This window comes from Ailuropoda melanoleuca, chromosome 11 (genome assembly GCF_002007445.2).
Source record: "Ailuropoda melanoleuca isolate Jingjing chromosome 11, ASM200744v2, whole genome shotgun sequence".
Lineage (NCBI taxonomy): Eukaryota > Metazoa > Chordata > Mammalia > Carnivora > Ursidae > Ailuropoda > Ailuropoda melanoleuca.
This window is the reverse complement of record NC_048228.1, coordinates 8,037,309-8,063,165: the sequence shown is the minus strand read 5'-3', so window position 1 is coordinate 8,063,165 and position 25,857 is coordinate 8,037,309. Positions and strand designations below refer to the sequence as shown.

Below are 25,857 nucleotides of genomic sequence, written 5' to 3'. Positions count from 1 at the left end.
AGGTTGACCCATACGGAATAAGGCTCAAAAATATTTGTTGTTAAAATGAGCTAGGCTAGGTCTTTGTTCTGCCAGAGCGCTGGTGGGAGGGTGGGGAGTGTGAAAACAGTTTCCTGTTAATAGGATATTCCTGTTAATACGATATTCTAAATAACGGGAACAGCTAACATTTATTGAACACTTACTAAGCCAAATGAATTAAGGGTGTGCCACTCCTGATTTTAGGAGAAAGGCCACACCACAGTAAGCTTCCCAGCCTTCGCCTGAGCCGCCTCCCTCAGAACAGCTCTTCCCGAATTCATTTTGTGAGTTCCCGATAGGTGCCTCAGCAACAGTGTTTCCAGCGGTGTACGCGGGCAGGAACGTCCGATTGGAGGGGTTCGAGAGAGCTCGTGAGCTTGTGGGCACGGAAAGCCTTCTCCAGTAGTTTGCCTAGAAGGGGCTGGAAGGAAGTGTGCGGTGATGTTTTGTGTCTCTGTAGTTGGCAGCGATGCCAGCATACGTGTAGGCCGTTAGGAATGAACCAGTGGCGAGGGAGAAGATAGACGATGTCAGAGGGGATCACTGGAGCCCAGATCAACCAGGTGAGGCGGGCACAGACGAGCTTGGGAGAGACTAGCCTTAAATATGTGATAAATTGGGCCCCCCGGGTCCCACCGTAAATCACAAGGTTATCCAGATGATAAAATGTGAGGTTAAAGAGAAAATGTAAACTTCCCCGGGTCGGGGGTGCTCAGGGATGACGACCAACTTTCACTCCTCGCTCGCTCTTCCCCAGAGAAGACGAACTTTGCACATGCGCGGTGGGCACACGTCGCGTCGCCCTGAGGCACTCTCGCGAGAAGAGCCGTGCAGGCCGGGAAAAATGGCGCCTCCCAGCCCCCGAGAGCCAAAGTCCCCGTCTGCCACGAGCGCAGCCAAGCCCGACGGGGAGATGGTGCTGCCGGGTTTCCCGGACGCAGACAGCTTCGTGAAGGTGAGTTCGCGGGGTTTCCGCGGGCACAGGGAGCCGCCGCGGTCGGCCGGAAGCGGACCCGGGCCCTGTCCGCGGCCGCCCACCCGGCCGCGCGCGTGCCGCTGCGGAGCCGGAGGCTGGGGTCGAGGGGTCTTTGCCCGCGCAGAGCACAGTCTCTCACTTCCCCTCCTGGGCGGAGATCGCACGCGGACACTGAGGGACGCCTCGTTTCCCAGGGCCCTCGTTCTCACATTTGAGCCCATGCAAATGTATGGAGTGTGGAAGCCATGTCCGCGTCGTGGGAAGGGCTTTCTTGTCACCCTGATGTTCCCAGACCTCGCGACCTCGCCCCGGCCCAGGCCCGAGCCACCTAATTAACTCCCCTGAGAGGCTCGGCTGCTGTACGCCACACCAGTCGGCGTCCTCCCCTCCCGCGGCCAGGATGGTTCCCTTTTCCTCCTGTGTGGTGCAGTCCCACATAATCCGGAACCCTGGGTTTGATGTCACCTGTTAGAGCTACCACCGAGCCGGCCTCCTCTAGGTGCCTTAGAACGTTTATCAATGCCTCCTCGAAGGAACACAGAGAGGACTCGTCTAAATTATTTGTGTAATGCTTTTTATATGAACAAACAAAACTAGGTTTAAACACCTCATGCATAGGTCTTACAAAACCAGGAAACTAAAGTGATTTGTAAATTAGCGTTGTGTATTCCCCCACACTCGGGTGGGTCATCATTAGTAGATGTCATTGTTGCTTTGCTTGGCCCTGGTAGTTCTGGACCACTAGCCATGGTCCTGATTTGGTGGCATTCATGCTCACCAGCTACCATGTGTCCCACCATGACACAAGTTCCCACTTCCTTTCTTTCTTTTCTCCCCCTGGAAAACATTGATTACACAACTCTCAGTGATGTCATTTGGCCTTCACATGACCGACCATCATTTCTTTTTGACAGCCACTTCAGATTTTTTCTCATTACCACACAACAATTAAAATAGAGAACTACTTGGCACTAACTGAAACATAAACACAAGTCCAGTTGTGGGCAGTGGCCATTATAATTTGGTCAACAAAGGATCTAGAGTATTCTTATGTTTTAGATGCTTGCCCAAATGAAAACACAAAAGTAATTTCTTGTAGAAAGCTCATGGATCTGAATTTGAATAGTAATAATAATAGCACTTATGTGCCTACCAGGCACTACCCAGTGTGATTTTATTGGCTCATTTAATCCTCACAACAAATCTGTGGGGTGGTCACTTTTATTATGCCTATTTTTCAGAGGAGGAAACTTAGGTCCAGAGAAATAACTTACCCAAGATCACAGTTAATAGGTAGCAAAGCCAAGATTCAAACCCAGGCCATTTTGAATATTTGTCTTATATTTATTTTTTTCTTTCTCTCCCCACTCTCCCAAGAATGTAAGCTCCAAAACTTGGTTCCATGCTCACTATTGTATCCTCAGAACATAGGGTAAAATGAGCACTAAATGAATATTTGTTGAATGTGTAAAATTCATCATCTAGCACAATGTATTATATATAGTAGATCTCGAGAAAAGCGAGTTGCTGAATGAATGGGGATCCATGTTTAAAACATGCTTGTTTTTCTGGTTTTTTACAGTTTGCTCTTGGGTCAGTGGTGGCTGTCACCAAGGCATCTGGGGGTCTCCCACAGTTTGGCGATGAGTATGATTTCTACCGAAGTTTTCCTGGCTTCCAGGCATTTTGTGAAACACAGGGAGACAGATTGCTTCAGTGGTACGTACTATATATGATTTTCTCATGTTGAGAAATAACATGTTTCTCATGTTATTTCATACGCCTCATGAAATAGGTAATTTTTCCTGAAAATTAGTTTTTCCTTAACTGTGTTTTTCTGTGCTATAAAGAACAATAGGGGTGTCTGGGTGGCTCAGTTGGTTAAGCATCTGACTCTTGATTTGGTTCAGGTCATGATCTCAGGGTTGTGAGACTGAGCCTTGAGTCTGACTCCATGATCTGCTTCTCTCCTGCCACTCCCCAAGTCGCATGTGCCCACGCTTTTTCTTTCTCTCTCTCTCAAATAAATAAATCTTAAAAAAAAAAAAGTAGTAGAGCTATAAAATATAAAAATGAGACAGTGGGGGTGCCTGGCTGGCTGAGTCGGTAAAGCATGCGACTCTTAATCTTAGGGTTATGAGTTCAAGCCCTAGTTGGGTGTAGAGATTACTTAAAAAAATAAAATATTTTTTAAAAATGAGACAATGGATTTTGATTAGGGAAATGTTATTTGGTGAATTTTGAGTTTAACTTTTAAAAAATATATTGACTTTTGCACCTATGTGTAGACAGTGAATCTTTCTGAATTAATATGGGACTTGAAAGCCTAGATCCAAGATTCTCTTTTTTTTTTTAAAGATTTTATTTATTTATTTTCACAGAGAGAGACAGCCAGCGAGAGAGGGAACACAAGCAGGGGGAGTGGGAGAGGAAGAAGCAGGCTCCTAGTGGGGAATCCTGATGTGAGGCTCAATCCCAGAACGCCGGGATCACGCCCTGAGCCAAAGGCATACGCTTAAGAACTGCGCCACCCAGGCGCCCCCAAGATTCTCTTACAGTGTGCAGAGCTATGATTTTAATAAGTGTATGAGGACAGTACACAGTGATTTCGTTTAACTGTTGCGTGACAGAGTTAGAGCATCTGTTTTAGATTTCATGATAAAGCAATGAATGCAAAGTATATTATTTACATAGTATGATATACTTTTAGAATTTAATGGAAGCTTTGAGGTAATTTCTTCCAACCCTTCAATTAACAGATGAGGAAAGGGAGTCTTAGATTTAGGGAATTGCCCAAGACCACACAAATAGCAGTGTTTCTGCTATAAGGGTGCAAATTTTACTAGTTTGATCAAAAAGTACTGGGGGGGAGTGCACCCGGGTGGCTCAGTCAGTTAAGCCTCCGACTCTTGGTTTCAGCTCAGGTCATGATCTCTCGGTCATGAGCTCGATCGAGCTCCGCGTCATGTTCCAAGATCAGCGAGTAGTCTGCTTCAGATTCTCTCTCTCCCTCTTCCTCTGTCCTTCCCCCGATTGTGCACACATGCTCTCTCTCTTTCTCTCTGTCTCTCTCTAAAACAAATAAAATCTTAAAAAACAAAAAGAATATTGGGAATAGTCTGAGCCAAGCCTTTCAAGCTTTCTCCCAGATTGGGAAGAAATGAATACAAGTATACAAAGTAACCTTGGTTTTCTTGTCCTTCCTAGCATGAGTAGGGTAATGCAGTACCATGGGTGTCGAAGCAACATTAAGGACCGAAGAAAAGTGACCGAGTTGGAGGACAAGTTTGATTTACTAGTTGATACCAATGATGTCATTCTGGAAAGAGTGGTGAGTGTGTCACCTTACTCTTTTTTTTAGATTTTTTTTTTTTAATTTGACAGAGGGAGCGAGAGAGCACAAACAGGGGGAGAAGGAGACTCCCCACTGAGCAGGGAGCCCGACGCCGGGCTCGATCCCAAAACCCTGGGATCATGATCTGAGCCAAAGGCAGACACTTAACTAACTGAGCCACCCAGGCACCCCATCACCTTACTCTTTAGATAATTAACAAATGGGGGCTCCTGGCCAGCTCTGTCAGAAGAGCAGGTGACAACTTATTCTCAGGGTTGTGAGTTCAGGCCCCACGTTGGGCATAGGGATTACTTAAAAATAAATCTTAAAAAAAAAAAAAGATCATTAACAAATGAAGAGCTTTGGGGCGCCTGGGTGGCACAGTGGTTAAGCGTCTGCCTTCGGCTCAGGGCGTGATCCCGGCGTTATGGGATCGAGCCCCACATCAGGCTCCTCTGCTATGAGCCTGCTTCTTCCTCTCCCACTCCCCCTGCTTGTGTTCCCTCTCTCGCTGGCTGTCTCTATCTCTGTCAAATAAATAAACAAAATCTTTAAAAAAAAAAACAAAACAAAACAAAAACAAAAACAAATGAAGAGCTTTTGTATTATTAAAATATGAAAAGAAACTCCAGCATCTGAGGAGATGAAAAGTTTAATATATCTTGTTCCAACAACATTCCCTTCCTGACAGTTGGCTTCTTTTTCCCAAAGATAACACAGTTGTGTTTAAATATATTACTTTAACCTATCACCGCTCAGTGGAGGCCTATTACAAATCTGTGTTCCAGATTTGCAAATCCTATTTGTGTTGCAAGAGAAGAGGCCTCTCGGTACAGAGCCCAGCCAAAAGTTAGTCTTTTTTTTTTTTTTTAACGGTTATCTACAATCTGCTAAACAGCCTGACTCGAATGATTGGAAGGAGATGTGTATCATATGATCTAGCTTACTGTCTACTTAGGCCTACTTCTACAGAACATTATTTACAGAAATACATAGAGATCATCCAAAACAAAGCCATCCGTCAACCCTGTGACCGTCCTGCAAATGTTTAAATCATGCTCTTCTGTCCCGTGAAGTCATCTCTTTCATAATCTAAATGCCCACAGGTCTTTCAGCAGTTTCTCATATTTTATGATTTCAAGTCCTGCCATGCTACTTTTTGTCACCTGGAGGCCCAAACTGATACTGCATGTCTGCTTCGATGGGACAGAGTAGATGAGAACACCCTTCATTCTCAGAGTACCATCCTTCTGTGTTTAATAGCTACAATCTAGGGTCTTCTTAATTCTTTTGGTGAGCCACATCACACTGTTAAATCGTTTTTGAATTTTCAGCCTAACTGAGAGCTGTAAAGGGAGTTGATCGAGGGTGGATTGAGGAGTGGCCAATTACTGCTCTGTCTTTGAGCAAATAATGCTTTAATTACTTGGGATGACTCCCTCATGCATATATATGTTCCCACACGTAACTCTCTGAATCTGTTTCTTAAGGATTTTAGGTAATTAACTTGTTAACCCTGAAAGGAAGATGCTAAACTATTATGTCCTCTGCCCTTAGGGTATTTTACTGGATGAAGCATCAGGTGTGAATAAGAATCAACAGCCTGTCCTCCCAGCCGGTTTGCAGGTTCCTAAAACAATAGTGTCCAGCTGGAACCGTAAGGTGAGGGCTTCTTTGCTGATTGCCTGGAGTTTCAAGTGTCAGCTTTATAATACGGTCTTGCCTGTTCTGTTCTGCATTTCTGTTCTCTTTTGTTGGACACAGAACTGGCCACTGCCTAACTTGTTCTCCTAAACCGGCACAAACTAATTACCTCTTGTCTTCTTTGCACCCCACAACCTCACACACACGTACATTCTTACATGAATGCTCTCGGAAGGCACAAATGAGAATTTATGTACTTTACTCTTTTTTTTGTTTTTTCATCTTTTCGGAATTTACTTTTCTAATTCATTGAGTGGCTGTGTTATAAATTCTTTATATTTGTTATCATAGGCAGGAGAATATAGCAAAAAAACAAAATCTGAAACTTTCCGGTTGCTTCATGCAAAAAACATCGCCCGGCCTCAGCTTAAATTCCGAGAAAAGATTGACAACTCCAACACTCCATTTCTTCCCAAGATCTTCATCAAGCCCAATGCTCAGAAACCTCTCCCTCGGGGTAAGGCATGCGAACCCTGCCTAAGTAAAGGGGAAAACATCTCCCTCCCTCCTTCCTTTCTTCAAAAGGAGCCACTTACCCACCCCGTAACTAGACAAGATGTGAATGTGTTCACCTCTTTTGTGATGGTGTTGCTGTCACTGCTTGGGTCTCCAGCACTCTCTAAAGAAAGGAGGGAGCGCCCACAGGATCGTCCAGAGGACCTGGATGTCCCCCCTGCGCTGGCTGATTTCATCCATCAGCAGAGAACTCAGCAGGTGGAGCAGGACATGTAAGTATTTGTCAGAACTTTCTACTATGAGAAATTTCTACATTCTTCCTGGGTTTCACTTTTATAAAATACATCAGTGTAAACAAATGTAAACAAAGAATGTGAGGAATGGGTGACTGCTATCCTTATCCTATTGTGAATCTCTTCGCTAAAACCTCCTGTTTATGTTCACAGAGGGCCTGCACAAGCGGCGTCTCAGGCGACTCTCATGGCAGCCTTGAGGGAGCAGTTGCTCTCACCCCCGTTGTCTAGATGTAAAGACAAAACAAGGGGTGCTGATGCTGACTTCCCACACAATCAGAACCTGAAACCCCAGGTTTTCTTAAAACTCTCCTTCCTCCTGCCATTCTGCCTTTCTTAGCGGGTAGGGACTCAAGCAGTGAGGTAGGGGCCCCCTAATAAATTCAGCAAGGAAAGGGCATTTTCACTGGCAGCATAAGCATCTTAAAAAAAAAAAAAATTCCTTAAAATAGACAAATGGACCTTGCCCGAAGCAAAAGGGTGGTAAGAACTTGGCTGGTGTTGGTCTTTTTGTCACGTGTAGCCAGAGTCGGCCTGAGCAGCATTCCTTCGGGCCCAGCTCCGCACTGTGAGGCCGCAGGCCAAGTGCTAAAGAAGCCGAGGTGAGGAGAGGCGGCCCTGCCCTCAACAAACTCACAGACTTGGGATTTTTACTCAGGTAGATGATAGAGGAATAAAAAATATAGCATTCGGTATCTGACCAACTGCGGTAGCGGCCCCATCCTCTCTCACCTCACAGGTTTGTTTGCCAGACAGCAAGGAATTGCACATTGTACATTTTTCTATCCTCCACAAAGACAGCCATGCAGTGTTTTGAAATAAGAGCTCAGATTCTTATAGATGAGTAGATTTTTAATGATCACATTGTAAGGGTGAACCAGTTTGACCTGATGTGGGTTTTTTTGATACCGTTGAATTATCATTAAAATAATGGTACTTTTTATAGCGAGAAAATATTTTCACAGTGGTCGCTTCTCATTTGTTTTTACAAATTGGATTAAAGCAGTTGTTTTCCCTTGAATTACGGACTTCATCAAGAGGACTTTTCTTTTTGTTTCACTTATTCAGGTTTGCACATCCTTACCAGTATGAACTAGATCACTTCACTCCACCAGATCCAGTCCTTCAAAAGCCACAGCCCCAGGTTAGCACCCAAACCTAATTTATGGGTGATATCTAAGTAGCCCAGGAAGAATCAAATCAGCGCAATTTTGGCTTTCCTTAAATAACTTCAAAGTAAAAGGTTGCAACTTCAGGTCACTTCTTGAACTCCTGATTCATTTGTGCTTTAGTGAAGGATGATTCTTAACATCCTTTTCTTTTTCTACCTGTATGTTCGTGCTTCAGTTATATAGGCCTGTGGGGGAGACCCCCTGCCATTTTGTGTCCTCCCTGGATGAGCTAGTGGAGCTCAATGAAAAGCTCTTGACCTGTCAAGAATTCGCAGTAGACTTAGAGGTAAGTTGTGAATGACCTGGAGTGAAATTTTACATTTTCTAGGAAGCCCCTCTCTACCTGAGGAGTATAAAATTAAGACTAACAGATCTGGCTTTTTTTGGCGAAAACCAATCAGTCATATAACTTTGCTTTTATAGCTGCCCTCCCAAAATCAGTAAAGGAAAGCCTGGTGTGATGATTTTTCCCTGTTCTCCCCTCTTTCTGGGTTTTAGCACCACTCGTACAGGAGCTTCCTGGGGCTGACCTGCCTGATGCAGATCTCCACCCGAACAGAAGACTTCATCATCGACACCCTGGAACTTCGAAGCGAAATGTACATCCTCAACGAGAGCCTCACGGACCCCGCCATCGTTAAGGTCTGCTAGCCTTTTGTAGCTCTTGCGTGTGAGCCTAGGATTTAAGTGCTGTTCGGTGTACTATTTCATTATTTCTGTATAGACCTGGTGAAGTTGAGAGAAATAATTGTAATTTCCTGCATTCCGGCCCCACACACTAAACTGCTTTTGTTTCTAAGCCCCAATTAGAACAGCTTACGCGGTAGCTTGTTACCACCCGGAGAAACGTTCCATCGTGTTAATGACAACTGCCGTGAGCCTGCGCCATCAGGATCCTTTGCATTTAATGACTATCCTTGAAGCTAGTAGAACTGCTTTCTTAGGATCACTGGCTGTGAGCGGTTCCAGACTTTTAAGATGTGCAGTTAGGAGTGTGGAAGGCCATTGGTCCAAATTAAAAGAAGCTTTTGAAACTGAACCCATCTTAATCTTCCTTCTGGCTTCGAATTCCAGTGTCGTGCTAACCTGGAGGCAGAGTCTGTTTTAGCACGAGTGGCCTTGAACGCTTTGCGCCGCATGCCTCTGCTTTCATTTTCAGGTCTTCCACGGTGCTGACTCGGACATCGAATGGCTACAGAAGGACTTCGGCTTGTACGTGGTGAACATGTTTGATACCCATCAGGCAGCACGCCTCCTTAACCTGGGCCGGCACTCGCTGGACCATCTCCTGAAACTCTACTGCGGCGTGGAATCCAACAAGCAGTATCAGCTGGCCGACTGGAGAATACGGTTTGTGCCTGACGAGGACGTGTGGATGGCAGCAGGAAGCGTGACTACTCCTGAGCCTGTGGGCCACACAGACCCACGTGCAGGCGGTGACGGTCGTAGAACCTTGGCTTGACTGGCACCGGTCTCTCCTCCAGCTGTTGGCAGCAGCAGAAGCACGACCGGAAGTTTTAGGGTGACCACGTGGAGTGTGTGTTGGGCTCTCACGCTTCACGGAGATAGTGGTTGGAAGAGGTGTGCCGTGTCAGTATTTGTGTCCCGGCCAGTCTCTCGTTTGAAACTCAGATCTCCCTATGAGGAAGGGTGTGTGTGTGTGTGTGTGTGTGTTTGAAGTGATCTCCCAGAGATTCGAGAGAATTCTGAGGTACATAGATCATTGCGCCTTATACTGTGTGTGTTCTGTGGTGTAAGAGCGTAGTGGGGTCTTGCACCACTTTCTGGAGTCTGGGCTCCGCTCGGTCACTGTCCGGTGGCCGGCTTCCTCCCTGAGGTTGCAGCTGTTGTCGGAAGAAGCCACTCCGCTTTCCTCCAGTTCTGCAGGCCAGAATTTCTGAAGAGAATCTGATAAAGCCCGAATAGAAGATGAAAATTGACAATCTAAAAGCCACTCCCTGTCATTGAGCCATTGTCATGTGCCAGGCACCGAACTAAGAGCTTCCGGGGTTTTGTGCTGGGTGGTCCCCACAGCAGCCTGTGAGGGCTTTCATTTCATAGCTGAGGAAAGTGAGCTTACGTGACTTGTCCACGGACAGGTGTGCGAAGCTAAGATTTGAACTCCGGATGGCAGGGCCTCTCTTTTCAGCCACATTGTGACCCTGCTGCCCTTTCTCCCCAGCTGGGAAAACAATGGCTTATCCTATTAAGATGGAGGGCCTATGGATGTGAGTGTAGTAGGGCTGTGATGGCAAAGGGAGCCCAAGCGTTCACACGCACAGCGCGGACAGACGACAGGGCTGCTCCTAGGGTTGAGCTGCAAACTCATTTCCTTCCTTGCGATTCTAGACCTCTGCCCGAGGAAATGCTCAACTACGCCCGGGATGACACCCATTACCTGCTTTACATTTATGATAAAATGAGGCTGGAGCTGTGGGAGCGAGGCAACGAGCAGCCCGTGCAGCTGCAGGTGGCCTGGCAGCGCAGCAGGGACATCTGCCTCAAGGTACCGCCTCTGTGCCGCGGCCCGCGGCCCGGGTCTTCACTTGGTTCCTTACGTTTCAGAACAAAGCCGAATGTTCTGAAGAGCCCAGGGCACCACGCTGATCCCCACTGATGTGGAATGTTCCGTGAAATTTTGCAGAAATTCGCCAAGCCCATCTTCACGGACGAGTCCTACCTTGAGCTGTACAGGAAGCAGAAGAGACATCTCAACACACAGCAGCTGACAGCCTTCCAGCTGCTGTTTGCCTGGAGGGATAAAACAGCCCGCAGGGAAGATGAAAGCTACGGGTGAGGGGCCAGACGTTCTTTCACTATCTGCTTTCTAGACTGAGCAGCTCCAGAACGAGGAAATCACGGCCTTTTTCTCTCTCACCATGAAAGTCGGTCACGTTCTCGCCCAGGTTGTAGCCCTTACCGGGGCTTGCTGGCTGAATCTGACGTGACCCCACCGTGTTTTGTTGCAGATACGTACTGCCAAACCACATGATGCTGAAGATAGCTGAAGAACTGCCCAAGTGAGTCTGAGAACTGATAACGATGTCCTGACTTTCTCCGTAGAGAAATTTTATCCTTCAGATCAGCTTCTCTGGTAGTTACTACCTCAAGGCTGTTGACTCAGAGATTAGTGCTCTAAGGAAGTTCACAAGTCCAGGGAATTCAGAATTTCTGCCCTCAGGCTGCCTTGTAGGAACTAGACCTTCTGAGCTGCAGCCATTTCAGAGGCTAGGCCCCCGATGAGAGCTTGGAAGGAAGGAAAGTGTCTCAGAGTCTCCCAGCTGTAATTTGTTCCAAACCAAGTTACCTTACGATTTTGAACGCTTTCTGATGTTCATTGAAGAATAAGCAGAGTTGAATTTCCCCATCTTGCGCTGAGCCCGTTGCAGCAGTACAGCTCGGCGGAGCGGCAGGGCCCCTCCCCAGCTCTCCCGGTTAGCGGGAGGCCACCGGCAAGAGGTGCCTACTCGAAGCTTGGTGTCCAGGGCCCCAGGCTGCCCCGATAGGAATGTTTCCCAGGTCTTCGCCCTAGCCGTAGCTCTCTGTTCTCGGCTGGAAGCCTGTGGGCGGGGGGGGGCTGTGTCCCTCAATGATGAGTTCAAAGTGTTCTTTCTGGTCCTCAGGGAACCTCAGGGCATCATAGCTTGCTGTAACCCTGTACCACCTCTCGTGCGGCAGCAGATCAACGAGATGCATCTGTTAGTCCAGCAGGCACGGGAGATGCCCCTGCTCAAGGTAGGAAGCTTTTGCTGCTGGAGCTTCCAGCTCAGCAGACCCGGCTGTCTGCTGGCACCTGTGGTCTCTCCGTGCATGAGCTGGAGGCGTGATGGACCAGCATGAGCTGGTCTCCATTCTAAAAAACCCCAAGAGGATAATAGGGGTTAGGAAAGCCAGTAGACAGGTTTTTTGTTGTTGTTATTGTTGTTGTTGTTGTTAAGATTTTTTTTATTTTTATTTATTTTATTTATTTATTTTATTATTTATTTTTATTTATTTTTATTTTTATTTATTAGAGAGAGAGTGTGTGTGTGTGAGTGGGGGGAGGGGCAGAGGGAGAGGGAGAGCAGGTAGCCCAACTCAGGACTCTGTCCCAGGACCCTGGGATCATGACCTGAGCCGAAGGCAGACGCTTAACCGACTGAGCCACCCAGGCGCCCCCACCCTGACATGTCTTTTTTATGATTATCATGATTATCAAAAGCTAAAGGTCCAACCCCCCCCCTTTTTTTTTAGATTTTATTTATTTATTTATTTATTTTTGCGAGAGAGAGCACGCACACGTGTGCACCATTCGGGGTGAGGAGGGGCAGAGGGCGAGGCAAAGAGAATCTCAAGCAAAATCTGTGCTGAGCATGGAGTCCAACGTGGGGCTTGATCTCATGACCCTGAGTTGGAATCAAGAGTCGGATGCTTAACTGACTGAGCCACCCAATTCGATTTGAATTGGGGGGACAGTTTTTAATTGTTTTGCCTTAGTAATACACCCTGACATGTCTTTTTTATGATTATCATGATTATCAAAAGCTAAAGGTCCAACCCCCCCCTTTTTTTTTTAGATTTTATTTATTTATTTATTTATTTATTTTTGCGAGAGAGAGCACGCACACGTGTGCACCATTCGGGGTGAGGAGGGGCAGAGGGCGAGGCAAAGAGAATCTCAAGCAAAATCTGTGCTGAGCATGGAGTCCAACGTGGGGCTTGATCTCATGACCCTGAGTTGGAATCAAGAGTCGGATGCTTAACTGACTGAGCCACCCAATTCGATTTGAATTGGGGGGACAGTTTTTAATTGTTTTGCCTTAGTAATACTGGTATATGGTAAATCATATTTGCCCATTTTTGCAAGAGTATGGATCCAGAAAAACTTAAAATCAGTTCCTTTAGGGCGATAAAGGAGACACTGAGGATAAACATATTTCAGTCTTCATGTTAAAATTTCTTTAAAAAGAATCTTTTGTTAGCTCTACAGTTTGGCCAAATAAAGAGAGAAACCCTGGTTTCTAGAGGAGAATCTCTTTCAAGCTCTTGGAAGTCTTCTGCATTGTGCCTTGGTACGATAAAGGGTTTCATTCTTTCGTTCAACAAGTAATTATTGAGCACTAAGTGATTATAGTGCCAGGCACTGTAAGGGATTAAGGACGAGAGAACATCTCTGGGCTCTTGTAAAACACGTGTAGTGAAGGGACGGGGTCTATGGTGGGGGAGACGTGCAGTCACCGAGCTGAGGCACCTTTCCTCAGATTCTCTGTATTTGTCCTCAGTCTGAAGCTGCAACTGGCGTGAGGAAGAGCGGCCCGCTGCCCGGTCCCGAGGTAGAGTGTGTATCTGATGTGTCTTGTCTGGGGGGCGGGGGACACCAGTCGGAGCCAGTGCAGGAGACGCCTCCCTGTCACAGGCAGCCCCCAGCCCTGCAGCAGAAAGCGACTGCATGCTTGCGAGTCCTTCATGAGGCCTCTTGGTTTCTTTCTGCTGCAGAGATTGGAGAATGTGCTCTTTGGACCCCATGACTGCTCTCACGCCTCTTCAGATGGCTACCCTGTCATCCCAAGCAACGGTAATGTAGAGGTCTCTGGAACATTCTGGGAACTGCCTGGCGCACTCGCCAGGAGGCTTTGACCTCCCTGACTTCCATCCCTTTAGGGCCTGTGCCAGCGCAGAAACAGGCAAGCCTCTTCCCCGACCAAAGAGAAGACGAGGTCCTGCCAGATACCAGATGCCTTATCGCTACTGCCGTCATCACGCTATTTAACGTGAGTGCGAGGAAACGCCGGTGGGGGGCGTAGACCCGTGAGGAGTGACTGGGTCTGTCAAACGGGCTGTCTGCCTAGAGTGCCACGTCGACCTTTGAGACTAGTGCCAGAAGTAAAACCCAGCAGCCATGGGGACAGGCGTGGAGACGGATCTGAGAGGCAGTCCGTGAGAGGTGGGTGGAGGATTCTCTCGGGAGCTCCGTGTGAAGAAGGGTTGATATCCGGACCCTCGCTAATGCCTAGCAGGGAGGACGGTGTGGGCTGCAGTGATTCAGAAGCAGGACCTTCCCCTTCAGCTGCAGGGGAGGCGCAGCCCATCCTGACTCCGAAGGGGCGGGCTAAGCACTCTGCTTGACTGTAGGGACCACGCATCCCTCTGCAACCCACTCCAGCCCCATCTGCACGTGCTCGGGCTGAAAAAGAGGCTTTGAAAAGCGTTTCTCTACACTGTGGCTGATCAGGGCAAGGGAAGAGCAAGATGGGACAGCACTACTGTGCAGGTGGAAATTTGTTTCCCATGCCGAAGGGGCTGAGCCGTGGTAGGCAGGGGCTGTGTCCAGTCTGGGAACACGCGTGGCCAGCCTGGGCTCAGCGGTGCTCCCGGACTATGCACTGAGCTGTGACAGAACTTATCCCAGTTTGTACCACCTGGCGGGTGTCGTGTTTCTGCCAGGGCTTGAACTACAGGTTCTTTCCAAAAGCAAGACCAGGGTGTGGTTGTTGGTCAAGATGGGTAGGTGCTGAAATGACCAGCATGAAAGGAAAATACACAGAGAAAACTGAATAGTGCAAACAACAGATGTGGTAAAGGAAAAATAATTTCTGGAAAGAGAAGCAGGCATACGATCTGTTTGGATAAAGACGAGTCTCCAGTAGCAGGTGTTCCCGTGGGAAACAGCTGGGCGGGTGGGTAGCTTCCAGGATCACAGGTCACCGCCGGTCCATCACGCCAGAGTGCGGGGCTAAAGCCAGGAAGGCGAAACGCCGCCAGCAAAGTGGACTACCTAAGGGTTAACTTTCTTTTTCACATCATCATTTAAATTTAGATCAGGTCTTGCTTCAGTAATTCATGAGCAGAGTAGTCTGGGAGCTTTAATTGAGCCATCAAGGTGAATCGGCAGCTAAAAATATGAGCGTGAACTTTGGGCCACGTGAGCCCGGAAGCACTGTGCTCTAACAGGCACTGGTGTCCCGTGCTCCGTGTGGCAGGACCGTCACCACAGAGGAAGCAGAAGGATAGCACACAGTCTGAACCCAGTTGGAAGCAGCACCCTGTCGCGTATTGTACTGATTCCCCGTAACGGTTTATAAATCTTAATTTGTACGTGTCTGCTTACGACTTCAAGTTCTAGAGCCAGACAGACGTGGGTGGAAGTCTTCATTCTGCCCCTGTTCGCTGTCAGGCTCTGGAAGACTTAACCGTTCTGTGCCTCAGTTTCCTCATCTATAAGATGGTGAGAATAATACCGTAATAATCTTAAGATTTTATTTATTTATGTGTCAGAGCAAAAGAGAGAAAGAGCATGAGCAGGGGGAGCAGCAGGCAGAGGGAGAAGCAGGCTCCCCACTGAGCAGGGAGCCCAATGTAGGACTCGATCCCAGGACCCTGGGATCATGACCTGAGCTGAAGGCAGACACTTAACCGACTGAGCCACCCAGGCGTCCCTTCTTACTACTGTTAAAATTATACCATTCCTTGCATCGTAGTGCCACAGAATGATTACAGGATAAGTTGCTCGCTTTCTGTCTGTCCCTGCAGGAACCTAGTGCCGAAGAAAGTAGAAAGAGCCCATTAACAGTTGCACAGAAGAAAGCCCAGAACATAATGGAGTCCTTCGAAAATCCATTTAAGATGGTAAGTAGGCGTTGCGTGTGTTCAGGGCTGCTGTGAATAGGCAGAGCTTTCTGCAGCTTGTAGGGGCCTCTTGCCCAGAAAAGCAGCCGACAGTCTTTGGAGAGAGGGAGTCTCTGAATCCAGCATGTGTCAGCTGTGCCTGGTGTCCAGGTGGGGAGGGAGTCGGGGTCTTCTAAGATGAAACCAGCAAGGATGCCTCGCTCCAGTGCCAGTGAGCCGTGGCCAGATGGACGCTCTGAACGAGGCCTCCCATGAGGAACCCCACCAGAAAACCCCCCGTCCAGGTCCCGAGCGCATTTAAGCGACTGTTTCCTTCCATTCCTCCAGTTCCTGCCTTCACTCGAACACCGCGCTCACGTTTCTCAGGCAGCAAAGTTCGATCCGTCTTCAAAAATCTACGAAGTAAGTGGATTTGTCCACCCTTTCCCGGAGTGACTTTCTAAGAAAAGGGGTCTTCTTAATTATCTGAACTAGGTTTCTGTCTTAAGCCTATCTTGAACCTCCCGAAAATGAATACAGAAAATGCTTTATGTATAAATATATATAAGCATTGTTTTTAGAGAAAGGGGCCAGAACTTTATTCTCATTTTCAGAAGCATTTGGGAACCTTTTAAGAAACAGGTCTTTGGTTTTTGTGTTTGTTTTTAATTGAAGCTTAGTTTGTTCGTAGCAAAGTGCCCAGGTGTCAGGTATTCAGCTTGATGCATTTTTATATGTGAATTTTACTGTAAGGCTCTCACACGTGACACCTTAAATTTTAAAACACTCTGTCTTCTATTGTTTGGTTTGTTTTTAACAGCATTATGGATAAGAATAAGGAAACACCTTCCCTGGAGCCCCGTGAGATATTCCTGGGAGCCAGCGTGTTGTTAAAAGCCTTCTTCCTTCCTGCAGGAAGGACCTGCTCTGATCAGACAGGGGCCTGGCTCCCTCTGCCCCCCACTCTTCCATTAGGCAGCAAGGGTCAGGCCAGAATCCTGACAGGCGTCCTCCCTGTCACTAGTGGTTAGCCTGCTGTCTATAGAAATGGGGAGTCAGGTGGATTTTTTTGCCTTCTCTTCTTTTTCCCCCATGGGTTGTGGCTCCTTCAACTACACATCCCTGACCGTGTGCCTGTCTAACACCAGCGGGATGCGTTCCGACACCACACACAGGTGTGGCGTCATAGAGCAGTGAGAAGTCCTGCCTTGAAGCCCAGCTCCACCATTTGCTAACCATGTCCCCCCAGACAAATTATTTAGCTTCTCTGAGCCTGTTTCCCATCTCAAAGTGGGGGTGATGAGGTTGCCTTTGTCCCGGGATTATAGAAGGGATTGAATGAGATGATGGACGGGAGGGCATCCGGCCCCGTGCCTGGAATCCAGTTGCACTTCATCCTTCTTGATGAGTATTTTATAAACAAAGCCAGCATGAGATTTTATTTTTTTGTGTCATCAGATTTGGAATTTATGATTAAGAATGTGTGTAGTTACTAGGCTAGCCTGCCCAGCATCCCCTCGTTAAAAAGATAAAGCATTCCTAGGTGGCTGAGTTTTGGAGTGTTTTTGTTTTGTTTGTTTTCATTGTAGATCAGCAACCGGTGGAAGCTGGCAACCCAGGTACAGGTGCACAAAGAAGCTAAAGACACTGCCAAGGAGAAGGCAGCAGAGCAGACAGGTAGCCCTCACTCCCTATAACTCAGCCCATTGGGCTGTCTGTCAAAGAACAGGCCTTTTTCACCCTTCTGTTTGTTCAGCAAAGTGGCGATACGGCCGTGAACAAAGCACAGCCCCTGCCCTGTGGAGCTGGCCTTTTCCTGGGGGGTAGCGGACAGTGTACCCATAAATGTACCTTCTTCCTGATGGCGGTAGGCAATTCCGCAGGGAGAGGGGTAGGAAGGGGGGGGGCTACTTCCCTACGGTGTTTAGGGAAGGCAGTCAGATAAATGTGACATTGAGCAAAGACTGGTTGCTTCTAGGGGAAGAGTGGTCTATACTGGTGGCCCCAGTGAGTCCAGGGCCCCGGGGCGGTTGATCATTGGGTATGTGCAGAGAGCGGCCAGGAGGCCAGTGTGGCTGAGGCAGGGAGAGCAGGACTGTTGTAAGGATGTGGCTTGCACTCTCAAGTGGCTGGGGAGCTGTGGAGGCTCTGAGCAGAGCAGTGGCCTGCACTGACCAGAAAGGCTCACTCCGAGACCATGGAGAGAGAGTCCAGCACAGAGGGCAGGGGTGGGAGACTAGGTGAGGGGCTGCTGGCTCAGACAGCACGGTAGCAGAGGTGGTGAGAAGTGGCCTGAAGCTGATGTACCCCATAGAGACCCGATGGCACTTGATGACGAGTTGTGTGTGGCACATGACAGGAAGAGGGGGGCCGCGGGTGCCAGAAGGGCTGGTCCTAAGCAACTGGAAAGACAGGGTGGCCAGCAACAGAGTGAGCGTGCATGAGGAGCCGGTTGGGGAAGTGGCTTTGTTCTCGTCCTTGACGTGTTTTGGTTGCAGCCCCTTTGAGATGTCCTCAGAGAGGTGTCATGTGGGCTGGCGGGTGTCTGGCTTGGGTTCTCGGCCGGGGCAGGTGGGCTGTCAGACTGAGAGCGTGGGAAGAGCATCCGGACCTGAGCTGCAAGGCGGCCATCCTTGATCAAGGGGCGGGGCACAGGAGACTGGGGAGCAGGGAGGGCGCCCGGCTGCGGCAGCCACAGCGGACGGCGCAGCCAGATGAGGAGGGAGCCTTGGCTGCTGGAGGCAGCAGCCCCACAGACCGTGCTCTCTTGCAGCTGCTCGGGACCAGGCCAAGGAGGAGTACCAAGCGACCGCGGAGCAGGCCGTGTCCGTCCGACAGCAGGCTGCCGTACGTGCCGGCCCTTCTGCTTTCTCTTGTGAGAGAGGAGGGGCCCCTGGTCATGGTCAGGATTCTCCTCGAATAGCAGGAGGGCTTGTCAGTCAGTGCCTGCCTCCTTCCCCCTCAAAAAAGTTTACATTGTAATACCTCTTAGGTGAATTTTTGTGATGAATTTATGGTAAAGAGACCCTACCTCTGACTCCAGTAATAGACAAGGTACTGAAGCTCAGGCATATTATTAATATCCAAGCCTGCCGTGCCTTTCGTAATGACCCAATGTCATTCCCCACCGAGGAACTTGTGCCACCTGGCGCCAGCCCTGCCCAGACCCACAGCCGCCAGCACTCCTGTCTGGTCCCCGAGCCCACGGATGCCAGCACAGCAGGCTCGAGGCCCGGCTGCCGCTCTCTGAAGCACTCCTGTGCTTCCCTCCCACGGTGTGTTCACCCTACAGCTGGAAAGTGCCGCCAAGAAGAGAGAGCGAACCACAAGTGACCCAAGGACCACAGAACAGAAACAAGAGAAGAAGCGACTCAAAACTTCCAAGAAGCCAAAGGACCCAGATCCGCCAGAAAAAGATTTCACCCCTTACGACTACAGCAAGTCAGATTTCAAGGCTTTTGCTGGTGAGGCCGGGACTAGTGCCCTTTAAGGAATGTCTGGCCCTGTTAGGAGGGAGGAAGCTGTAGAGGAAAGAAAGCATGACCAAGGCACAGACAAAGGCCGAGAAAGACGCGGCTCCCACCCAGGCACTGTCAGAGCCACACAGGGAAACCACCCATCACCCCCTCCTGCGCTGGACCTACCCGGTCGCGGCCACGCTGGTCGTTGTGCAGGACAGCGTCCATTTTCATGGGGGCTCCATCTTTCCTCACAGTAGCTCGTGCCCAGAAACACATTTTCTCAGCCACAAACACGGCAAGGAGTTTTCGAAGCACCGTGACGCCCGGGGGCTGCTCCCTGGTCTCTTAGCCGGTGAGAGGCCATCAGGCGGCAGGCGGCACTGCTGACTATAGAGCAGCCTCCCTGGCAGCACGTCCCTTTGAAGACAGGGAGGCAGGATGGTGGTCACCCCAGGGCCCAAGTGACTGCCAGCGGCACTTCCTGACGGGCATGCAGACGCCAGGCCGGTTGTCCTTGGTTTAGAGCAGCTAGTGCTCCAGCCACCTGCCCGGAGCTGAGACTACATCTGGGAGAAATGAGCCTGGTGTTGGGGCTGCCCTTCCGGACTGGGGACACACACATGAACTGACGTCAGCCTAAGTCCCTCCTCCTACAGGGGCCAGCGAGCTGACAGCCCACCCTTCCCGAACACTGTGTACTAGCCCAGCAGTCAGCCTGCTGGGTATATTAACTCACGGACACACTCATTGGCGTCTCTCTTCTCTCACCTTCCAGGAAACAGCAAATCGAAACCTGCTTCCCAGTTTGATCCAAATAAGCAGACCCAGTCGGTCAAGGTAAGAAATATACTTGATGCGTAAAACGAGTGGGATTGTATATGTTAACTAGGCTTTGATTCCAAATTCAAAAACCAAATACAAGATACCATCGAAAAGAAAGAAGAGTCTTGAGAACGCTCGCCTGCTTATGGTGCCTTTTTCCCCCTCTTCCTTCGCGGCGAAGGCGGCCTGGCTGGGACTCATCTCCCTCTGCATAGCCTTTCCTTCACCTCGTCTTTCCCCAAGTACAGACAGTACCCAGCAGCTATTCCAGCAATAAGAAGGAACTTTTAAGGAGGCTGTGAAGGCTGGCGTGTGGTTTGAAGGGATGTTTGCTGTTGGCTGCCATGGGAATTACAGCCGCAGGCCACAGACACTCCCTCGGGTGCCCGCACAAGCCTGCATCTGCCCCCGTGGGCGTTGCTGCCAGGTGGAGCCAAACGTGGCTGCAAGTTTGGCACAGGGAGGCTGAGGCCTGTGTGGAGCCCTCCTGTACCTTTGGTAGCTCATCCCAACAGCCTTGCCTTCAGAAGCACCCAGAAAGGTCCAGTTGCAAGAAAACCAGTCGCCCCGGTGGTGCCGGAGTTTTGGACGGGGCAGCTGGGCTCCTGTGTGCGTCTTGTGCGTGTCCTGTAGTCAGGTTGTCCCTCGGCTGAAATGGCTTTTTATCTTGACAGAAATGCGTCGCACCCAAAAAACTTAAACAGTCGATGGGAAACAAAAGCATGTCCTTTCCAACCGGAAAGTCAGACAGGTATGTGGGGGAGGCCTGCGTGGCCCCACAAACCCAACAGCGGGTCTGAGGGCCCCGCTGGAACAGCCTCAGAGAGCCTCTCTCAACCAGATCCCTCTCTGTCGCTTGGGGCAGCTGAGATAGGAGGGGAGGGCCTTGCCCAGTGCCATTCCCCCCCGCCCACGGTCCCTGCATTCCAGGACTCAGATTCCTGTCCCTCACCACCTATTACCGTACAGCTTCCCAGGGTCACCTCCTAGCAAATAGACTTGGAGTTCTCCCAGATCTTCCCGTTTCTGAGGAGTGGGGGTGGGGGGGAATCAGTTAAGTAAATGTGGGTTGTCATTTAAGAATATTTTTGTTAAAACCATGAAAGCCTCCTCCTCAGGGCAGAGCCTGAAGCCAGAGGACTCACCTCTAGGGTGTGGCTTGATGGGGGGAATCTGCCTTTAGATCTTGGTGAGCACAGCCACCCTCGCGGGGCCCCAGGGCGCCTCCCCAGCCCCAACTTGTCTCCCAGAGTGTGGGGGACACGCTGCTGCTGAGCTCAGTTCTCCAGGAGCCCCGAGAGAGCCACGCCTCCCCAGTGGTGGTCAGTAAGCTCTACGGCATTTTGTAAACCGGCTGAGAGCAAACCTCCAGCCAAACTCTTCTGTTTTCACACTGTCTCTCTCTGCAGGGGTTTCAGGCATAGCTGGCCAAAGAGATAGTGTTGGCAGAGACCCTTGGAATTCCCCGGTGCACTGGAAGCACCAAATGGTGGCGCTGGTTTTGTACAGACTCCTTTTTAAACCATTAAAAACAATTCTTACTGGAAGAAAGCAGAATCCTGACTTTTCCTTTGCTGCCACCTCAGTGCCACAGGAGAGGACAGACCCCACCCTGTTCGCATCCCCAGCTTCAGCTGTCCGTGGGTAAGTGCGCCCTGGAGGACACCGCGATTTCTGGAGAGATCCAGAATCACTCCTGAGAGGGAATGCAGGAGAGTCTCCTGTGACTCAGAAAAGGGCGGCCTCCACAAGGCACAGAGCACTGACTCTCCATTTTCAGGGGGGTCTTTGGGTCATTCTGCCTCCGTCACATGCCCTCAGGTCATGCCGGTGAAGCCACATGGTACGGACACCCTCGGGAAGGTGTGCTGGCGGGGCTTTAGAACCAGCCCTGGCCTCCAGAGGGCTGGGTCTCCTCCCTGTTCCTGCCTCGCTCCCTTTTGTTTCTTTTTAAGGTCGTTTTCCCCAATTGGAAAAGTAATAGCACAGTCATTGTCAGAAATGAGGAAAGGAGAAAAATGACATCATCTGTAATCCTTCCACACAGAGAGAAACTTCCACACCTTGGTATTAAGGCTTTGTACCACATGTCTTTTCATTTCCAAACCTGGGTTTATGTTTCTACAGTTTTTCACACTTTTAAAGTTTTTTATCTTTTCTCATTCCGAAATTCCTTCTAGCTCACCGCCATTTTTGAACATTTAGATTCCCATTTTTATATTAATGTAGCATTGAACGTCTTCAAAATTCCATTTGATTTTAATCCTGGGATGGGTTATTAAATCCAGAAGGCACAAAATACCATTATTTTTGTTTTCACAAATACTTAAACAAGGAGCCTATTTTCTTAGAAGTTTTTCTCACAGACCATTGAGAGGGCTGGCTGTGTGCAGTACCCTGAGGGGCCATGAACCCAGACATGGCTCTGCTGCCAGAGAGCAGCCAGTCAAGCAGAACAGCAGAGAGCAGCCCAGGCCCCAGATGGGCAGAAGTTTGGACTAGTTGGGACTAGAATGGTTGCAAATGACAGAAAAGTGAGACTCTGGGTGACTTAGCAAAACAGAGGTTTTTTTCCTCTCTCTCTTCAGTCCTAGTTAGTCCAGAGCTAGTATGGTGACTGGCAGTTCTCTACCACCCTCGACTAGAACCCAGGGCTTCCACCTCATGGGCTGGATAACCGGCCTCGCTCCGTCCATCACATCCGCATTCCACCAGCTGGAAGGAAGGGAAGAGGTGCACACCAGTCTCCCTTTGAAAGGATACGGCCCGTGTCCACTTCCCATCGGCCAGCATGTAGTCACATACCACAGCAAAGGCTACTGGGAAAGTCATTTCAGTGTCCATGGGCCCCTAAAAGCCCAGGGTTCTGGTACAGAGCTGGGAAAGAACAGACACAGAGGCATGATAAGCAGTCTGTCCAAACATGGTGGAGTCTCTGCTATTTATTTAAAAAAAAAACAAAAAACGGACAGATAGGAATTTTTAAGAGCGAGAAATGATTTTCTACTGAGGAGGCCTCATGAAAGGTACATTTGGGTTGGACCTTGAAGAGTAAGGGAGAAAGCCCAGAGAACCTTGTAAGTAGTGCTACTCAAAAGTGTGGACTTCTGCGAGAGACCTGCTGGGAGCAGAACCCCAGGCTCCACCCCACACCTGCCAACCAGGAAGCAGGGGCGGTGGCCAGGGAAGCCGGGCTCAGCAAGCTCTCCAGATGATTCCCCTGTCGGCTGAAGTCTGAGAACCACAGGGAGTAAGCACGGCAGTGTGCCCCAGGCCTTGCTGAGTGGGTCACAGCGGGCTCACCACTGGCTGGAGGGGACAGAACAAAGACTGTGTTAAGTTCCTTAGAGACGTAAGGTGATTCCCTGTTCTTTATTTGGAAATGACTCTTATTAGTTTTGTCTTTGTGGCAACGTTTTGTGTTTGTTTTATAAAAAGATGGGGACCATAGACAGTACTAGTTGAGGTCTTTTTAAATGTCCTTCCTTGGAAAAGAAAGAGTTGGCAACCTAATGTCAGTCCCCAAATGTGTTTTTTGAAATTTCACTGGTCCCTGAAACCAAAAGTCCAGAACTGCTAAGCCATGGGATGGAGACAAGAGCCTTGGGGATGTTTGGAAAACAGCTGTGGTTCCGTTTACTGGAGTTTGACACCATGGGGAGAGCACTTGAATCCCCAGGGCCCTGGGAAGATGTCCCATGTCCCGAGGGCCATGTGTCAGTCCCAGCCGAGTTGTGGAGGACTGCTTCTGTGCCTCAGAAGAGGGTGTGGCAGGGCCCGCAGGGTTGGGGGTGGAGAGAGAATTGATGAGAAGGGCTCTTTGCTCCAGGAGGCACACTGCTGTTGGTGGTACCTTAGCTTGCCATAAACCTTTTCAATAAGTAACCCCATGCCGTGGCCAAATTCGTTCCCACTCCCAGCCACCACCGTCTGCCTGGCTGAAACAGTGCCTGAAACAGAACTTGGGTGCTAACTGCTGCAAGTCTCCCCAGTGACACACACACACGCCAGCCCTGCGGCGGTCCCACTGCAGCCTCTGCCTTGGACAGCAGCCATTCGCCCACCTCTCCCCTCCCCGTGGATAAATCGTCTACACGTTAGCAGGTTGGGATAGTGGACCCACTAGAGAGGAATGCTTTACAATTGAATCTTAAATGCACGTGGGTCTGAATTCGGGGCAACGTTTCATCCTATACCTTGGTTTTCTCCATCCCGCTGTTCCATATCCATTGTTAACCTAACCAGGCGGTGTACTAACTACTTCTGGCCGAACCACTGCTTTTGTTTCTTGTGATCCGAAGCCGAGTGACATTTATGGATCGTGACCCTGGACATCTAGGGACTTTTCTGCCTGCTCTTCATTCAGGGCCTTTGTTTTCTTTGGACTGGGAAGGTTTGAGCTACTGCTTATACACCCCATCCCAGGGATCACATTCACCGTTGGTGTTGAGGCCAAAACCTTGCTTTCCCCTCCTCTACAGGAGGGGAAAAGGTGTCATTTACGGTCCTTCTCCACTGAGGATATACATGCTGGAGCAGCTTTGTTCAGCTTGCGGGAGGAATGGGATGGACTTGATCTTCCACGGCCCTCACCCCCACCTTCCAGTGCCCCTGGAAGGCCAGGGTCCCTGTCTGGTCTCGGCTGTGCAATCCCTGGAAGAAGGCCAAGACAGCTGACTACGAGGTGCCTGGACCAGTGCCCAGGCCTCCAGCATCAACTCAGCCTGTTCTCCAGTGCTGCTGGCTAGGGACACCATCCCTAGTCTTGTGGAGCTTACAGTCTGGCTCAGGGGACACACAAGTGAATAGGCAGTCACAGCTCTGAGGTGCAAATGTCTTGAGGGAGGAAGTACAGGACTGACCCCAGGCAAGCCTGTAGTAACTGGACAGAGGGGTTGGCTGTATCTTACCTGAATGACCTCGGTCCCGAAGCAGCCTCCTATGAGACATTTCCTAGCAATTCTTTTATGTCTTGGCTCACCATCCCTGGAAAAGGAGCTTAAAGTCAACCAAGACACATTGTTGCTGCAAGCCTTGAGGCTTGCACTAATTGATGAAGTCTAGTGTGTTCGTCTGAGGTTAGAACACGCTTCCCATCTCCAAGTGGAGGTTGCAGAACATCAGTCAAAAAACATCCCTGTCATGTCCCCAGTAGCTTATACCAGTTTCATCTCCCTTCCCTGGCATGCGAAGAACTATGCGTGTAGAGCAATTAGCATTTAATATTTGGTAATTAGCATGCTTAATGTGATTCAGAGAAGTTCCTTGACATTTTTCTAAAAACAGCACGTTCCCGCCCACCCTTCAAAGAGCAAAGCCGTTTGTTTAAAAAAAAAAAAAAAAAAAAACCGCGTGCCAGTCTTATTTGGTGCTGAATATGCATGTGTTGGCCTCTTCCGGGACACTGCTGGTAAATTTAGAAACTCCTTTAGAAAAGAACTCTATCCAGCGGCCCGCACACGGTTCAGGGGTCGGAGAATCGGAAGAAAATGGCTAGATCTCGCTCAAGTCAGGGAGCTGTGTTGGTCCTTTTAAGTACATAAAAACCCTCAGTGAGCCCCGACTAGCCACACGCTCCGCTCAAGTCCAACAAGGAGCCACATTTAGGGACGCGGCGGGAGATACATTCTACCCCACCGCCCCGGGGCAACAACGTAACTCTGCGCCCGACAGTGTAGCCGCCCGCTCCGGGTTCTGCAACCCGAAGGCTCAAGCCGGCGGCCCGCTCGTCCCAGCGCTCGGAGAGTCCGCGCCGGGCACCCCCTCGCTCGCTCTCTGCGGACCTCGGAGGCTGTACCGCGCAGGCGGCGCGGGGCCCGGAGACGTACCCGGATCCCCTCCGCCGGCCCGGCCCGCCCCGAGCCGGAACCCGGGCCCGGCCGCCCGGCCCCGGCCCCCACGTGGCCCCTCGGAGCGAGCCGCACTACCCTGCTGCCGCCGACGGACGGTCCGCCCCAGCCACTGGGCACCGCGCTCTGGACCGGCGGCCAATGAGCGCGCTCCGACTGCTGGCGGGGGCGGGGCCTCGGGGGTC

At 49.8% G+C, this 25,857-nt stretch overlaps 1 protein-coding gene and 1 long non-coding RNA gene across 2 annotated transcripts; one reads left to right on the top strand and one right to left on the bottom strand.

Moving 5' to 3' along the window:
- The first annotated feature begins 807 nt into the window (after window positions 1-807).
- On the top strand, window positions 808-21,374 carry EXOSC10 (exosome component 10). The gene is made up of 25 exons (XM_002922746.4): window positions 808-976; window positions 2,580-2,716; window positions 4,205-4,328; window positions 5,889-5,993; window positions 6,327-6,492; window positions 6,649-6,763; window positions 7,853-7,928; window positions 8,132-8,242; window positions 8,455-8,598; window positions 9,116-9,306; window positions 10,306-10,462; window positions 10,601-10,749; window positions 10,926-10,976; window positions 11,580-11,691; window positions 13,218-13,268; window positions 13,432-13,510; window positions 13,597-13,706; window positions 15,466-15,561; window positions 15,889-15,963; window positions 17,130-17,217; window positions 18,314-18,387; window positions 18,833-19,004; window positions 19,777-19,838; window positions 20,498-20,574; window positions 21,233-21,374. Exons 1-25 carry the CDS (start codon window positions 866-868, stop codon window positions 21,261-21,263), a joined length of 2,664 nt encoding a protein of 887 aa, XP_002922792.2. The 5' UTR covers window positions 808-865; the 3' UTR covers window positions 21,264-21,374.
- A 1,370-nt stretch (window positions 21,375-22,744) lies between these two features.
- LOC117804355 lies at window positions 22,745-25,845 on the bottom strand. The gene is made up of 3 exons (XR_004628700.1): window positions 25,652-25,845; window positions 24,734-24,809; window positions 22,745-23,132 (listed from the first exon to the last, which is right to left on the bottom strand). It is a non-coding gene; the product is annotated as an uncharacterized LOC117804355 (long non-coding RNA).
- Window positions 25,846-25,857: the final 12 nt, after the last annotated feature.